The sequence below is a fragment of the Vitis vinifera genome, chromosome 18 (assembly GCF_030704535.1).
Source record: "Vitis vinifera cultivar Pinot Noir 40024 chromosome 18, ASM3070453v1".
Classification (NCBI taxonomy): domain Eukaryota; kingdom Viridiplantae; phylum Streptophyta; class Magnoliopsida; order Vitales; family Vitaceae; genus Vitis; species Vitis vinifera.
In genome coordinates, this window is record NC_081822.1 from 35,660,070 (window position 1) to 35,674,646 (window position 14,577).

Sequence of the window (14,577 nt, forward strand, 5' to 3'; positions counted from 1 at the left end):
GGGCCTTATATGTTGGTTGTAAGGGTCTCCAAAAAGCCCGCGGCCCGCTTTAGGCCCGACCCGGCCCGATGGGCTAAAGCCCGGCTCAAGCCTGTCAGGCCCGAGCCCGTTTCTGGATTTTAGGCCCGGCGGGCCGGCCCGCTCCTTTAAAAAAAAACTACAAAAATAAAAAGTATTAAAAAAAAATATTCATTTCAAAATTTTATTCATTGAATGTATAATTACATTTAAAAATGTGGGAAAAGTTTACATCACTACAAAATAAATACATCCCAACTAGGTTGGCACCTATTTATTTGTCAATCATTGTATTTTTCAACCACAAAAAATAAAAATAAAAATATAATATACATTTAGTCATTATTTTCTAGTGGTGATGGCGAACTATCATGCATCTATGAAGATCTTGATAATTTTAAAGATTCCATATCGGCAAGCATCTCTGTTTCTCGAATGGAATCGTACATCCTTTTATCTGCTATTTCCCAATCTTTCACACATATCCCTACTTCAATAACATCTGGTGTTAAGTTGCATCGTTTTTTACTAACTACTCTTCCACCTGCACTAAAAGCAGCTTCTGATGCAACTGTACTCACAAGAACTGTTAGTACATCACGAGCAATTATAGAAAGCACAGGATATTTGTGTTGATGTGATTTCCACCATATTAAAATATCAAAATCTTCTTGATTTTCAAATGAAATTATATCAGTATTAAGATATTTATCTAAATCAGATGTATTATTTGGAGAACTATTTGTTGTCTTTTTTTTACTTTTCAACATTTCTAGAGCTCCTTTATAAAAAGATGAGGAGTTTGTAGATGTAGGTGGTAATTTAATAGTATTAATATCATTACCCTATTTTTCTTTATAATAGTTATATAAATTATATAATAATGAATTTATTTCATTTTTAATTTCTTCAATTTTTATTTGGTCATTAAAATAAATAATTGTTAACCATTCATCCAAAGCTTCAAATTTCAATCTAGGGTCCACAATTAAAGCAATATAAAAAATTAAATGTATTTCTCCCCAATATTTTCTAAATTTTTCTATCATTGCAAATATTGTATCATTAAATATTTCAAAACTTAAATATTTTTGAAGTACAATAAAAATATTAGTTATTTGCATAATAACTTGATTTGAAGTTGGATAATATACACCACAAAAAATGTTTGTTGAAGTATCAAAACTTTCAAAAAGATCTCTTAAAAGATCCGCAATATTTCAATCATAATCATTTAATGCATAAATATCTGCTTCACAATCATTGTTAATTAATTGTATTTCATATAATTCGACTACTTTTCTATATTTTGTAATATTTTGTAAAAGTTTATATGTGGAATTCCATCTAATGGCCATATCCAAATTTATATTTTTTCTTTTCATATTTAACATTTTGCAACAATAAAAAAATAATTCATGTTTTGCTTAAGAACTATTAATACTATATGCAATGTCTCTAATTTTTTCCAATGTACTATCAACATTTTTTAATCCATCCTTTACAATTAAATTTAAAATATGTGCACAACAACGTACATGAAATATTTTAGCATGATCTTCTTTTACTTGTCAATATCGTTTTAGTCTATGTATTACTGCATCATTATTAGCAGCATTATCTAATGTTATTGTCAATATTTTATCACGAATGCCTAAATCTATAATTTCATCATTTATTAAAGATGCTATATTTTTACCACTATGTGGAGCATTTATTAATTTAAATGAAATTATTCTTTTATTTAATTTCCATTCATTATCAATGTAGTGAGCAGTTATACATAAAAAACCAGTGTGAGTTAAAGATGTTCAAATATCAAATGTTAAACAAATATTTCCTTCAAAATTTGCAAAAAAAAATTTTTAAATTTCTTTTTGTGTATAAATTTTTTTCATAATATCTCTTTTAACTGTATTTCCAAACCAATCTTTAAATTGAGGATTAATACCTCGTTGAATTGTTCCTGCAAAATCATGAGTTTCCATCATGTTGAAAGGTTGTTCTGCTCTTATTATATAATCAATCATTTCTTCACGACAGTTAGATTCATCATAAGAAAATGTTTTTAAATTTCCACTTTCATTTTTACCTAATTGCATATAATTTCTAATGTCTACATTATTTTTAGTTTTACAATTTTCATGATGTCTTTTTAAATGACTTGTGCCTGCATTTGAGCCACCAGTAAGAAATTTATTACAAATTTTACATTTTACTTTTATTTCTTTTTTATTATTTTCTAAAATTATTTCTATTCTATCAAAAAAATTCCATATATTTGAAGTAAATTTTTTGTTTGATGATATTTCATCACATGGACTAGATGAAGAAGCACTTGTCATATTATAATTATTGATAAAATATTATGCCAAAAATAATAAAGTAATAAATATAAAAAAAAAATGTAACAAAAAAATAAAGTAGTAAGGGTGAAATATGTTACTCAATTAGAGAACCGATGCAGAAATTCCTAGCAAATTTGAACTCTTGGAGCCACCAATGCTTATTTTGCACCACCAACAATATTGTATAATTTGAGGGAAAAATAAAAGAATTTGAAATATTGTAGAATGTGAGAGAAATAGAGAGAATTTGATGAAAAAATGAAAAGGAAGAAAATGTATTTATAGGAAGGTTAAAAAAAAATTCAAAATTCAAAATAATTGGCCATGTGACCGTTGGAGCCTTTAATTTTTTTTTTTTTTAATAATATACTTTATATATATATATATATATATATATATATATATATATATAACTAACTCAATTAATAAACATAAAAAGAATGTAGTTTAGCTGGTTAGAAACTTAAAGTTTAAACATGAGGGGAGGGGTTTGAATCCCCCCCTCTTCCTTCCCTTGGCTTTTTTGAAAGCCATTTTGGCTTAATTCAAAAAGTCTGCCGGCCCGGCCCGCCCGCCAGCTCGCCAGCCTACAGGCTCATAGGCCGAGCCGCGGGCCTAGCATTTTAGCATGGCCCGGCCTGTTGACCAATCAACTGGCCCATAGGCTCGGCCCGAGCTGGGCGCCTCCTATTTACGGCCCACCCCGCCCGTTGGAGACCCCTGGTTGGTTGGAGGATTAAACACTTATTGAATCCAAGTTGTGAAATTGTGAGTTCATAGGAACACACGTATTAATATTTATAATCAATTAAAATGCTTCAATTATAATTATTTTTTATTGATAACAAACACTAGATAAATAGAAACTCCTACTAAAATAAATGATAAGGCACTAACTTATCATACATTTCTTTTGTAAAATTACACATGAAGAAAAGTCTCTCCTCTTTGCTTTATGCATTGTTTTTAATTAGGGTTTAATAATATTCTAATTTTTTTAAGCTGAGAAAATCGAACAATTTAATCTTAAAAGAAATCTGTGGATACAAGTATTAATAATATTTGTTCGATAGACCATAAGTAATTATTTAAAAATTTTGGAAAGATGGAGTTTTTTCATGCAAAGCTATTAAAGAATTGTTATACTCAATTTTAATTATATAAAAAATATTATAAAATTTCCTTTTATTACTTTTTTTTTCCAAAGAAAATAGAAGGAAAGAAAAAAAATAAAAAAAAAATATTAGAAGTTTATGAATTAGTATTTTATACCACTTCAAATTCATTTTCCTTATTTCAATCCTTTCATATAAAGATTAAATAATTTAATTATAAATACAAGTTTGTAATTAACATTAAATATATTTTATTTTTTTTTATTTTTTTATAATAAAATCAAACATGAAAAATTATTTTTATTTAAGTTTTTTTTTTTTTTTTAACCAAACATAACGTTAAACTTTGGCGAAAGGAAGGACATTGCTAAAAAATCATAAAAGTTGAAACCTCAACTTGTTGAAATAGATATTTTTCACACTTATTTATTATAGATTCTTATTGGGTGTTAGCCATTATTTAGCTTCAATTTTTCTCCTCACTTTTGCTCTTTTTATGCCTTTGGGTTGCTTTGCTCTATATATTTTTATTCCTTAAGTTCTCCGGTAAATATTAAAAATACATTAAATCAATTGATAAACCAAGAGAAAGCCCTAACCAGGTACAGTAGAAGAATTTAATTGGTAAAATATGTCTTCAAGAGAAACTTTTCTTGTATTTTCTTTTCTTTTCACTTTTCACTCTTTCTTTTTTTAGTCATTCAATGATCATCATTTGGCTCTTAGACTTTGCTTGCCTAACAAGTTAATGATTTTATTTGATTTTTTTTTACACTTTATTCATTATCTCCTATTTTATTATTACTATATATATATATATAATTTCTTATTTTTCTTATTATTAAAAAAAAAGTAAAATGGAAGAGAGAACAATAAATAAATAAATAAATAAATAATATAAGCTGGCAGGTTAGGTATACTAAACTAGAGAGGGAGACAAGGGTGGGACCAAACTATAGTTGAAGCCTAACATAGTAAACAAACATATAACAACCAGCATGCAAACATTCTAAAGTGATGAGATGACAGTAAAATAATATACTAAGATCGTATTTGTTATTTTACTTTTAATTGTCTAGATTGTACTTAATAGACGGTTTATTTTATTTTAGCTTTTTGACTTTAGTTATTTTAAAAACTGTTTGTTTTCTAAGGTATCACTTTGTTTAAAATAATTTGATCTTAATGAAAATGGTAACAAAAAATTTACTTTCATCTTAAATCTTTACTATGTAACAAGTGTGTACAGATGAGAACTTGAAGTCAGTTTCATGTGGAGAATGAGATCGCCAACAGCCATAATTTTGTCTTTAAAGGCATCCTTCATTTGATCAGCTGAGTGAATATCTTAAGTAGAAACACTAGATGAGCATGACCATAAGGCCTGGTAGCAAGCACACAAAATTCAGCTCAAACACGAAGGATTATTTTGAAGCCATTGGTAAATAAAATTATTACTGTTATCAACAAGAAACGATTTCTTAGCCATGTCCTTTCATTTTCTCGAGAACACTTCGTGTTCAATTAACAAGGCCAATCAACAACCCAAAATAAGAGTATTCACAACCACTGAACAACATATGTAGCAGACACAAATCTATCATGTTCTTTTCAAGCCATTACTTTCTATCAAGAAACCTATTATACACTGAATCAGAAGGGGATGCATTTCCTCCAACATACAACTGCATTATTTGAAGCCACTCACTGCCCTGATAATTAAAGAAAATAATAATCGCCCTGGTCCGATGATGAGCCCACATCCAAGGGGTAGTTGTTGTAACACTATTTGTAATGCCCCGCTTTTAATTGTGTAGATGTTGACTACTTTAAACTCAAGATAGACCTAACAACCTTAAAACATGTCTTCATAGTTAAGAGGAGTTTGTACATGTTCTCATATACCATATCACAATTGTGCTCTAAATTGCATTACTTAAAAAGCCTGTTACCTTCCCATGGAATGCAGCAACAAAAAACAAGCTCGAAAACTCCCACCAGTTTCTCATGTAGGCCAACATATCCATTTAGGGATGCAAAGGAGTGGGTGGTTGTGACAGGGGGAGTCGCGGCAAGCGAAGGAGTAGACCGCAAAATGGGTTGCAGAGTGAGAAGTTGCACCTCTATAGAGTTTCCGGAGTGAGATCAACAGAAAGATAAATGATCAGAAACTATATTATAATGCGGTTTGTTTGCATGTATACTATCCAGTATAATGCAGCAACGTACCCCAAGCAAGTATACTAAATCGTAACAAATAAGAACCAAGGCTGCTGTATGGCAATTTCTAAGAATAACTCACCATGGTTTGAGAATTTTTATGACCAGTTCTCCTCCACAATGGATGCCGAAATACTGGGAAGACAAAGTGGCCTTGTATGAATCTTGACTGACAAAAACACTATTGGCAGGTAGTGATCGCTATACTATGGATTAGCAGTCATGTTAAAGTGATATAATCCTCCACTATTTCTCTAGATCAGGAAATGGCTACACAGAACATGCAAAAGGCCTTATTTCAGTGAAGGGACTGCATTCATCTCTTTGAAAAGAAAAAATTCAAGACGAAAAATAAAACATACCATCAATACAAGAACAAAATGGAGATGGATACAAGGTATATAATCTATATATTGTACCTCTTATCCTTCAACAAAACAACAATGGCAGCGACTTCAGCAGGAGAAACACGTGACCGTGGCTAATTAGAAGGTGTTTGCAGACAGCAGCTACTAGAAGACGTGGTCGTGGCGAAGCTTTTTGCTCTTGAAATACCTTGAAAAGCAAAAATCATTAGGACTTTGGTGCAGTCTAAAATAGAAACTAAAGAAGCTAAGTAGTTCTGCTTTTATAAAATTCATTTGGTTACCAATGAATATTCAGGACAGCTTAAACGAAAAGAATCTTTGCTCATGCACCCAGTGATCTGAGTTCAAAGCTTGACATTAATTAGTATCCTCTGATGGTATTGATCCATCATCACCAAAATTCCTAAGATCCAAAGGCATAGGAATATGGTTGTGTTCATCATCTTGGAATGTTGGGTATTGGACATCCAAATTTCCTTGAGCATCCAGTAAGTCTAGCGCAGCATGGTTTTGTTGATGATCTTGGATGTATACAAGATGTATCCCAACTCCTTTGATGTTGACGCAAGTTGCTTGATGACTATCAAATGAAATTTCAAGGCTTCTGCGTTGATTGGAGTCATGCTCATCTAGAACAGCAACCTTAGGGTAATACACCACCCACAATCGATCTGACACACCACCATTACTCTTGTAGCATTCACATGGGTCATAGTTAATAAAGAAGGAAGAATCCCCTTTATCAGACGAGCCACCAAGCAATTTCCAAGAGTAGAGTAAAGGAAAATCATCCTCAAAATGTTTCTCAGAACCATTTACTTTCTGATAAAGATAGAAGAAAGCAAATCCGAAGAAGTTGTTATCCTCGTACAAATTCATAGGAAGCCGTATTCTTATATGGTTCCCCATTTTCTGATAGGATACCCACCTTGGAATTCCGCTACTTCCTGGAATATTAATTTTACTGATTCCCGTTTGTGTGTCACATTCTGAATCCTGCACAAAAGTTTAAGCACCATCATCAAATACAAAGCATAGTTGGTATAAAAGAACTTTTATATCTAATACATCGTACCTGAGTAGCTGATTTCAACAATTTGAGGAAAGAAGACCAGAGTGGACTTGATGGACTAAACAAAGTTTCCAAGGCCGTGCAATCATGAGCATCAATTTCTCGTAAAGTTGATGGAAACTCCGGAATTTCTTGAAGCAACTTGCAGTGGCTGATATTAAGCTCTCTCAGCTTATAAAATTGACCGATATCACTGAAGATTGCTCCTTCCATCCCATCGCAATAACTCAAATCTAGGTTTTCTAAGGAGCGTAAGCCTTTCAGATTCCCCATGTTCCTAGGAAACTTCTTCAGTTTTGGACAGCCATGGGCAGTCAGATCTACAAGAAATTCCAAATCATAAATGGTGTGTGGAAGAGTCTCAAGGTTCTTGCAATTACTCAAATCCAAATATCTAAGACGCTTTATTCGTTGAACGGATGATGGTAACTCTTTTATAGCCGTTCCACGTAAATCAAGGTTTTTCAACTCTTGCATGTCCTCCATGATTTCCGGAAATGTCTCCAGGTTTGAGCAATGATTGAGATCGAGTGTTGTAAGGGACTCCAACCTACAAATGTTGCTTGGAAGACTCCTCAGGTTTTTGCAGAAACACAATGAAAAAAAAAGTAGCTGATTCAGATGTTCAAATGGTGCTGCTATCTGTTTTATACCCGTTCCACGTAGATTAAGACTTTCTAAATGTTGCATGTCCTCCATGATTTCCGGAAATGTCTCCAGGTTGGAACAATCTCTGAGATCGAGTGTTGTAAGGGACTCCAACCCACAAATGTTGCTTGGAAGACTCTTCAGGTTTTTGCATATTCTCAAAGATAATAACTCAAGTGAAGTGATGTGAACTATTGAGGAGGATAATTCTTCAATAGCAGTATTATCTAACCAAAGCTCCCTTAAACCTTTCATACAACCTCTTTCCATCTCCAGAAATTTCTCCAAGCTCGAGCAATTACGTAAATACAGTTCTTCAAGGGAGTCCAAGTACTGAATGCTACTTGGCAAACTCTTAAGCAGTTTGCAATTACTCAAATCCAACCAAGTAAGCTTTGTCAAGACTCCAATAGATGAGTCAATCTTGTCCAGACTTCCACAAAGTCTAAGATTTAGTCTCTCTAGATTTGGCATAGTTGAGAAATTTGATATATGGTCAAGCTGCGTAGATCCCTGTAAATTTAAGACCTTCAACTTTCCAAGACACTGTAGCCAAAGGAAAATTATTTTAACAAATAAATTTTTATAATCCTCAAAATTAATATGTGACAAAACCACAATAACTAATTAGTAGTCATACCTTATTCCCTTGCCAAAGTTGTCTTATGTTGCTCTTCTTCAAGTTGATTTCAATCAGGTTCTCGCCATAAAAATTTGAGGGCAATGATTTCAAAGGATATCTTTCCCAAAGAAGATAACTTAACTCATATGAAGGAAATTCAAAGTCTTCAGGAAAATGCACCTTAGACTCCATTTTCATAAACTCTTCATCATCATTACAAATGATTTGGAGCAACCTAAGTTTCATCATCTCTGCCCAAACTTGTGAATTGAATTGTATTTCCTTCATTCTAGACAAGTCCATAAATATTGCCTCAACGTTTTCCATTCCCTAAAGAATTAGAAAATAGAATATATGAGCTAACTAAAATTATACATACATACATACATATTATATATATATATATATATATATATATATATATATATATATATATATATATATATATATATATACATAAGGCAAAAATAGTAGTATGAAGGAAATTAAATTTATGTATTTTCTTCTTACCTGCTTCCTTATAAATGCTCGATAGATATCCTCAGGCTCCCACAATCTGCTCCACTTGTTAGGATCTCTAGGATATTTTTCACGAACAATTTCCCAACCCATTTGTTGTATAAGATCGTGCATATGTATCTTGTTATTTAAAATAGTGATAAGACTTCTGTCAGATAGATGTCTTATTCCACTATAACCATCCAAAATTCTTGACACAAAATCCATATCTTGTCCTTTGAAAAAGCACGCAATATCAAGAAATATCTCCTTTTGTTCACGATCTAATCCATCAAAACTTATTCGAAGAACATGTAAGATTTCCATGTTTGGTATTCTTTTCAATTTATGCAATTCACTCTCCCATTCAAGTATTGTTCTTTCGTATAATAAAGAACCCAAGATTTTAAGAGCTAATGGAAGCCCTTTAGCATAATCTACTATACACTTTGAGAGGTATGCATACTTTTGTTTGGGATGGTTTTGTCTAAAGGCACTCCAACTAAAGAGCTCAATGGAATCCTCAACATCTAATTCCTTCATCTGGTATGAATCATCTAGATGATGAAGTTTTAATAGGTGCTTATTTCTAGTTGTAATAATAATTCGACTTCCTGGACCAAACCATTCCTTGCTTCCAACTAAGGATTCTAATTGGCTCAGATCATCTATATCATCAAGGATAATAAGAACCCTTTTGCAGTTGAATGTATTTTTTATCATTAGCTTTCCTTGGTCCAAACTACTTACGTTGTGATTTTCCCCCACTAAGATATCCAAAAGTTGTTTTTGTAAGTTAAGTAAACCACGATGATCTGCACAAGCTTCTCTCACACTTCCAAGAAAGATGGTACCTTCATATTGATGAAAGATTCTATTACAAACAACTTTGGCAAGGGTAGTTTTACCTATTCCACCACATCCATAGATTCCAACCATTCGAACATCATTTGACTCAATACATAATTTCGAAGTCATTTCATTCAAATGGGAATCCAGTCCAACAAGATTCTTGTCAACATATATGAAACCATGATTCAACCTACTGAAAATATCTTCAGTAATTTTCTTAATGTACTGTGACTCATACCTGTCAAAAATAAAACATCATAAACATATGATAAGTTAAAAGAACTAGAAATCATAAGAAACATAAAATAAATTTGATAATACTTCATTTAGATATTTTCTACATTGAAGTACATTAATTTCCATCATATAAACATGATTACTAGTAGAGTTAAAATGTAGAATATATATGATCGATGCTATTTGTGAAGTGCCACCATTTAAGTTATACTTGTTCAGCACACCAATCAAATTGGAATGGCCTAACCAAGTATTATAAACATGAAAAAAAAAATTCATGCTTTCATAGTCTATATTTCTTCTGGAAAGTTTGGATCTGTTTCATAGGTGGTAAGTTTCAACCTTAAAAACTATTTCATTTGCATTTTGTCACACATGGTTACCGCATGAATGATAATGATAATTAAAGGAGTAATATATGATATTCTATAAAATAATGTATTCTCTTTTCTCACTTTACTACATGGATCATAATTAAAGAATTAGTACAAGGATGTTCTTTAAGCACAGTATTGTATTCTTTGAGTGCTAATTCTTATCCTCTCTCTAATCATATTCCAACATTCCTACACTCACATATATGCTAACAATTCAATCAAAGCTTAAAGCAAAGGTATCTTCATGACTTCTTAATTATTTAACCGCCCAATGCATATACTGAGCAAACTCAAAATAAAAATTGAAAGCCCAATTTCTTTTGGGAACTCCAATCGTAATTTTTGTTTCTAAAACTTAAAATCATCATATCTCCTAATCATGGATTTCAATTCATGTATTTATCAATATTCCAATGATATGACTATAATTAAAATAGCCAAATTCCTCACAATCCTATATAAATAAAACTCCCTTTTATATGAACCCTGAAAGAAAGTTAAAGTTTTACGTTCTTCACAGTCCAACTTTGCACCTTACAAAATTGGTTAAATAAATTGGCAGATTGAGTACAATTTGATTAAGGTGTTTTATTGGTATTCAAGATACTGGTTAGTTTACAATTTTGTAGCATGTTAATAGATATTAATAACTTTTTAATCTTTTTTCTTAACTTTAATTTTAATTGTTATATAACTATGCAAACAAATTTTTAAATAAATTGATTAATTCATTTTTGTAAGATTAATGGATTAATTATTGAAAATTGTAAAATTAATAATAAATTTTGATTAAATATTTTAGATATGGATTCTTATAAGGCCTAAAATAGTCAAACTTATTAATTGATATTTAATAAGTTCAATTTATAATTTATTATGAATAATTATTCAATATAATTCTTCTTCTATTATAATATTTTTTATATAATAATAGAAGAAAAATGATATTTAGTTATAAAAGATAGTAAACTTCCATAAATATTTATAGTTTATTGCAATTTAATTATCATTTAATAAATTAAGCATTTAGGCTTTAGATATGAAATAAAAAGCAAAAACATTTGGTCTTTCTCGTTATCATTCCATATCTAATATATAAGATTAATCAACCAATAACGTAAAAAAAAAAAACAAACAAACAAACAAACAAAACAAAAAAAGTTTCAAATTTTACAAAACATTTAAAAAAATTTAAAGAATTTTTCAAAAGAATTATAAAAATAGCAAGGGATCTTATTAGAAAATTTTCGATATTTTTAATAAATTTCATGGAATAAAAAATATTAAGGTGGTGTTTCTTTTATTTTAACTTTTTGTGTAACTTGCTTTTAAATTTTAGATAGTTTATTTTAAAATTTTTATTAACTTATTATTTATTTCTTATATTTATTTTCAAAAAATAGAAAAAGTCAAAAATATTTTACTTTTCCTAAATGTTAAAAGTAATTTATTAATATTTAGTTTTAAGTTCTATTTATAAAATTAAGTTTTAAAATAAAAAAAAACAAACATCACTTAAGTCTTTTTTAAAATATTTCAATAATTTTTTTAACTAAAAACGCAGAAGATTTGTATTCCTAAATTATCTATAATTTAATAATTGAGTTTCCTATTAAACTCACCGCTTTTTAATTAAATATCCAAATCTAAAATGTTTAAGCATTAGAATGATCATTAAAAAAAATATTTAGTAAAGTATGAAATACAACATTAAAAAGGTCAATTTATTAGACAAGAAAACCAAAAATTTCCCATAACAAATGAAAAGTTAAAAACCAAAAAATAAAAAAATAGATTAGGATAAAAAGAAAGAAAATACTGACAAATATAAATATTAAATAGATTTTATAAGAGAATTTACTTTTCTTAAAATTTGATTTTAGTATATGAAATTTATGTTATTCAAATGCCCCACCACACACACCTAACATTCTAGAATGTTAGGTGACATTCTATAATGTTCGGTCACCACATGAACACACCTAACATATATAATGTTAGGTTTTTTGCCGACAATATTAAAATTGTATATTTTTCAAGGGGTAGATTCTTTCTTTTAAATAAATAAAATAAAATAAAAATTAAAGTTGAAAAAAATCCAACTTATAAATAAAAGCTGAACAACACTTTTTATTTAAGTTTAGTTCCCCTTTTTTTTCTTTCATTTTTATTTTATGGCTCCATAGAAGCATAAAATAAATTCCTTATATTCATCAGAAGTAGTTTCCAGATTTTAACATTAGTAGGCCTCCAAATAAAAAAATTTGGTTCATGTGTTTATAAATATTTCAATGAATTTTTCATGACTATAATTGTAGAACCTCTTATTCTTTCATGACTATAATTGTAGAACCTCTTATTCATGTACTAATAAATAAAATTCACATAAAAATGAAAGTTGAAAGGAAATTTAAGTTTTTTCTTACCCATCATCTTTCACATGCTCTCCTGATAGATTGGCTGCCTCTGTCAATGCACTCCTCCACCTTTGCACCATCTCTTTCTTCTCTTTTGTATCTTCTTTGTAATTCTTAAAAGCTTCTCCAAAACCCCCTGTTTGCTTTCGTACATGGGATGGATCAACATGGTAGAAAATTGAGAGGACGATTTGTCCCATTTCTTTCCTGCACTCCATGATCTTAACAAGCTCATTTAAACACCATCTTGAATCAGCATAGTTTTCAGAGAAAACGATTACGGAAAACCTTGATCTTTCAATGACTTTGAAGAGTTCTGACCCAATCTCTTCTCCTCTCTTAAGTTTATCATCTCTGAAGGTGCGATTGCCTCTCTTGAGCAAAGCTTGGTAGAGGTGATCAGTGAAATTATAGCGGGTGTCTTCGCCTCCAAAACTCAAGAAAACATCATAGTTCTTTTGAGGGATGGAATTAGTAGTAGTCGTAGCAGAGGAAGAAGAAGAAGATGAAGATGAAGATGATGATGAAAAGGGTATTAGAAAACTTAGGAACGCAATTATGGAAGCGATTAGGGAACTTATGGAAGCTATTAGGGAATTTATGAAAGCCATGGTTGGTTTTTGTTTCAAAATCACAAGAGGGTGTGAGGCTTGATTTCTCTTGAGACTTGAGGATATGTAGCAAGCAAACTTTGCTTAATACATAAACTGTTTCTTAGTAAAAAGCTGGGGAGGTAATTAAGTGGCTTCCACTGACCTTCCTAAGCAACTTCAATATTTGTAGCTTGGTAGATAGGAAAGAAGGACAGCATTCCCAGTGCCGAAAGAAAGAGATTCTCTCATTCTTACATTTGCTTTTCTTTTATCACCTTTTGCTTTTGTTTTGTTGTCTCACAGGTAGGCCATTCAATTCAATGATCAGCATTTGGTTCTTGCACTTTTCAGTGTATTCTTCAAGCCATGAATGGAATTGAAAGGTAACTGTCAATTTTTTAATGTACGGCTTCACGTTCTCTTTTTTACTTTTGCTTTTGTCATCATTACTGCAATGCCATTTTTCTTCAATTTTCCCTGTTGCCTTTTTCTCTTTTATTATCATTCAGTTCTCTTTGAACGAGCTCAGCGGGGCCAGCGGGCAAAGAAAAGACTTCTGTATACCTTGCGTCTGTTTTTCTTGCCACTTTTTCACTTTTCTTCTGTTTTCATTTGGGTGTTGCATGCACTCAACTTCCCTTTTAAAAAATAAAAATATTTTACTCTTACTAAATAATAAAAATAATTTGTTGATTTTTATTTATTTCTTAATATTTAATAAAAATAAAATATTAAAAAAATACGTAACTTAATACTTGACACTATTAAATATTATTTAGTTTTAACTTATATTTAAAATTAAATAAAGAAAACAAATATCATCTAAGACCTTTTTTTTAAACATTTCAATAATTTATCTAACCAAAAGTGAAGAAAACTTGTGTTCCTAGATTATCTGTAATTTATCTAACCAACAGCCCCAGCCAAAAATAAAAATAAATGCAACCATATCATATTGTTGCAATTGAAGTTGACCGCCACAAAGCTGGAGCAAACATAGTATATGGTTGCGGCTAGTGTTATTTCCCCTATTATAGTTTGAAAGACAAGGCAGCAGCCAAAAGGAGGGTGCAACTGAAGCTTCCGGATATAGTTGTGGCAGTTTAATTCCCTCCACCAAAAGGTATATAAAGCAATATAGCACCTGTTTTCCGCTGCTGTAAGCATCTTATGGTCAAACATTAAATGGTGG

At 30.5% G+C, this 14,577-nt stretch overlaps 1 protein-coding gene across 2 annotated transcripts; it reads right to left on the reverse strand.

The window, feature by feature from the left end:
• Positions 1–4,941: 4,941 nt before the first annotated feature.
• On the reverse strand, positions 4,942–13,543 carry LOC100855123 (disease resistance protein RPV1). 2 transcript variants are annotated; one of them, XM_059734399.1, is made up of 9 exons: positions 12,802–13,543; positions 8,922–9,999; positions 8,430–8,741; positions 7,145–8,335; positions 6,351–7,065; positions 6,121–6,256; positions 5,784–5,971; positions 5,434–5,604; positions 4,942–5,335 (listed from the first exon to the last, which is right to left on the reverse strand). In XM_059734399.1, the coding sequence occupies exons 1-5, from the start codon at positions 13,401–13,403 to the stop codon at positions 6,427–6,429; spliced, it is 3,822 nt and encodes a 1,273-aa protein (XP_059590382.1). In that variant the 5' UTR covers positions 13,404–13,543; the 3' UTR covers positions 4,942–5,335; positions 5,434–5,604; positions 5,784–5,971; positions 6,121–6,256; positions 6,351–6,426. The 2 variants fall into 2 exon arrangements, with proteins under 2 accessions (XP_059590382.1, XP_059590383.1); XM_059734400.1 differs by having other exon boundaries at positions 5,323–5,604; positions 5,784–5,836.
• Positions 13,544–14,577: the final 1,034 nt, after the last annotated feature.

Excerpts from the sequence above, each read along its gene's own strand:
- LOC100855123 (XM_059734399.1), bottom strand. The coding sequence starts at position 13,403 with ATGGCTTTCATAAATTCCCTAATAGCTTCCATAAGTTCCCTAATCGCT. Across the intron at positions 10,000-12,801 it reads GAGCATGTGAAAGATGATGG|GTATGAGTCACAGTACATTA; the intron begins GTAAGAAAAAAC and ends TATTTTTGACAG. Across the intron at positions 8,336-8,429 it reads AACTTTGGCAAGGGAATAAG|TGTCTTGGAAAGTTGAAGGT; the intron begins GTATGACTACTA and ends CTTTGGCTACAG.